The sequence below is a fragment of the Etheostoma spectabile genome, chromosome 10 (genome assembly GCF_008692095.1).
Source record: "Etheostoma spectabile isolate EspeVRDwgs_2016 chromosome 10, UIUC_Espe_1.0, whole genome shotgun sequence".
Classification (NCBI taxonomy): domain Eukaryota; kingdom Metazoa; phylum Chordata; class Actinopteri; order Perciformes; family Percidae; genus Etheostoma; species Etheostoma spectabile.
In genome coordinates this window covers 25087956-25091009 of record NC_045742.1, presented here as the reverse complement: position 1 = coordinate 25091009, position 3054 = coordinate 25087956, and the positions used below count along the sequence as shown (strand labels likewise).

Sequence of the window (3054 nt, the reverse complement as noted above, 5' to 3'; positions counted from 1 at the left end):
AGCTCTGGGGAGTCATTCCCCGGAGTCCTTATGTTCTTATTTCCCCAGCATGTTCCCTTGGATCAAAGATGCTCCAAAATCATGGTAGCAGCTGTCGCCATGGTCCCGCTACACTTCCTGCTGTGCCATGTTCATCTGCTACACTCTGCGGTCCCAGCTACGTCCTGCTGTGCCTTGTAATGCCGCACGTGCCCTGCTATACCATGAACTATTACAAGAACTGCAACAAACTACTATTTTTTTCTATTTTTGTTATTTCCACTAACCCCAACCGGCCCGTCAGACGCCGCCTACCAAAGCCTGGGTCTGTCCGAGGTTTCTTCCTAAAAGAAGTTTTTCCTCGCCACTGTCGCACTGTTGCTTGCTCTGGAGGGAACTACTAGAACTGTTGTTCCTTGTAAATTCTGGAGTGTGGTCTAGACCTACTCTATCTGTAAAGTGTCTTGAGATAACTCTTGTTATGAATTGATACTATAAATAAAATTGAAATTGATTTGAATTGAAACTACACGTAAACAACTGTACTTTGTAAATAGCCAATCAAATCGCAGTGGGGCAACAGGCAATCAGCCCCACCTGGCTAGCATCAAATTTGTGCTATCTGCTTTCATTTCCAAAGGCTTTGGTTAGGGCATGCATATTTTTGTTTCCCCTGACTTAGGGGCACTTGACATAGCGAGCGTGGGGGCACATAACAGCCTCCAGAGCTAAGCAAATTCAAAAACACTATTTTAAAAACAATTCTATCCATATACTGACCGTTCAATTGTAAAATAATGACAAATAAAAGCAGCAACCAAGGATTCCTTATGTTTATCTTGCATTTATACAGAATTTCTCAGTACCACTTAAACAGTCTTTTTTAACCCTTTATCCTAACCCTTTCTGCTGCCAGTATGTTGGGCTTTGCCCTCCCTAAGTGACCAGTAGCCTCTTAGTGTTTGCCGGGTTGTATTCTATATGCATTCTGTTCGCATCTGTTGCAATTTCCACTTGAGCTCTTTGCCAGACAAGTTTAATATACTTCCAATTCCAATCTATGACATAGATTTTAAATGATGAAATAAAGATAGTTTTTTTCATATAAAAAAAGATGTTTTTCTTTTCATTTGTCTACAAAAAGGTTCAAACGTAAGAGGAGGAATGACAGGGAACGGTTCCTGCAATGTGATTTGCTGTAACGTATGTCATGTTACACTTCAGGGAAGTCAGACACTGACAATCAATGTAAGTGGTACTCCATTTGGACCTGGTCCATATGACCTGATTAATCAACGTTAGGTGACAGCTATTCAAAAGTTGCAATATCACCTAGACTTTAGTGCAAGTCTGCTTGTTCCTGTCAGCATAACATTTGACACGTCACTCTGAAGACAGTGTATCCTACCGTCCATGCAAGTTAACAGCTGGGCTACAATCCTCCTCTCCATGTCTTTAGAAGCCACTTCTCTCTTCGGTGTGATGGCGTCTATCTCATCTATGAACAGGATACATGGGGAGGAGCTCTGCAAGGGGAAAGAACCGCTGACGTTCAGAAAGACATGGTATACAAGATCATTTATCATCTAACCAAAATACCATTTGTACTGTAGCAGTACCAGGGGAACATCACTTGGGTATCTGGTAGTGGTGGGAATCACTAGAGGCCCCACAATCCGATATCATAATACTACTTAATTACTTATACTTATGTCACAATTTTATTGTTATATTGCAATATTCTGCAACATATTGCATTTTTTGTTGTATTTTCCAACTTCAAATTATGTCCCCAAAAGAAATCTTTGTCAACGTTTATTTTGTCTACAAAGATAAATGTCTCAGTTTGACAAAAAAAACTCAATTGCAACATCAAGTGGACTGAAAAAACAATTGATTTTATTATCTGGTACCAAAACGTTAAATTCTCATGTGCAATTTGTTATAAAAGATTGATACATGGCGCCCGTGTATAGATACAGTACTGTCACAGACAAATATCACAATTCTATGCTGTATCAATTTCTTTCCCCCACCCTTAGTATCTGGTTGCATGTACCTCCTCCCAGCGCTTCGTCTGTAAAGCAGGAGGTGTGGGAACCAGGGGTGACACAGGAATCAATTGTTGCTCTCATCCCATCCCGAGCCCACCAAAATACTCCAGTCATATCTCGATCACGTGACTGCCCCCCCCAAGAGAAAGACTCCCAAATCCGGTCCCGCTCCAGTTTCCTTCCCCATGTCTAAAGTTATCAGACTTTCGTTGCTGTCTGGAGCCAGTTAATACTGCATATGTGCGTTTGGTTAATCGCGGTTAAATCATGGAGGTTTCCTCAGAAATTTAGTCTACACTATAGACGCATTACCTCCAGGTCTAGGCGATTTTTCGACGTAATTCCTAACGGTGATATTCTCACACTCAAAACACACATTTCTCCGTTCCATTTCCACTAATTTCTATGCTCTATTCTGTCCCCATCACGTTACCAACAGTGAAATCGGCTCCCGTACCACGGGACAGTCCTGAAAAACTGTCACCCTCTAGCGGGAACACAGAGAGGCTGCTGATCCGGTGGCTCGCAGGGAGAAGTTACAGAACACATCAAAAGCACAGTGCCTGGTGCTTAGACAACAGGTGCTGCTCTACTGAAACCATGACATAATAAACACAATCTAAACAAGAAACTTCATTCAGTAATGACCTCTATTTTTACTGTTACCAACTTCATGATCATGCCACTTGAAATAAATACAAACTCAACTTCAACACCTTTTTATCAAATTTTTAGAAAGCTGTTTAAAAGTTTTTTTTCCCCCGTCTGTGCAATGTCATCCCTTTTGATCCTTTGTCCTTGTAAACAACCCATGTAATTCTTAATATTGTTTTACTTTCCTTTTTCCCCCCTCTGGCTTTTATTTTCAATATTTTAGTATCTTTCTATTTTAATAGGATTATGCATTGGAGAGTGCCAAGGTCTCTGAGGGTTCTTTGCATTTCTCCATCCGTCTTTTATTTGTGATGTGTATTAATCTGTATTATTTATATATATATATATATATATATATATATATATA

General features: G+C 40.3%; 1 protein-coding gene and 1 long non-coding RNA gene across 6 annotated transcripts in view; one reads left to right on the top strand and one right to left on the bottom strand.

The window, feature by feature from the left end:
• The window catches only part of nvl (nuclear VCP like), a 33892-nt gene that overhangs the window by 19582 nt on the left and 11256 nt on the right, over positions 1-3054 (bottom strand). For all 5 annotated transcript variants that reach the window (XM_032527472.1, XM_032527474.1, XM_032527473.1 and 2 more), the window contains exon 12: positions 1388-1505. In XM_032527472.1, the coding sequence (XP_032383363.1) occupies positions 1388-1505 (118 nt within the window). The remainder of the gene's footprint in view (positions 1-1387; positions 1506-3054) is intronic.
• The window catches only part of LOC116696480 (uncharacterized), a 13270-nt gene that overhangs the window by 7672 nt on the left and 2544 nt on the right, over positions 1-3054 (top strand). The gene's annotated exons all lie outside the window — the stretch shown is intronic.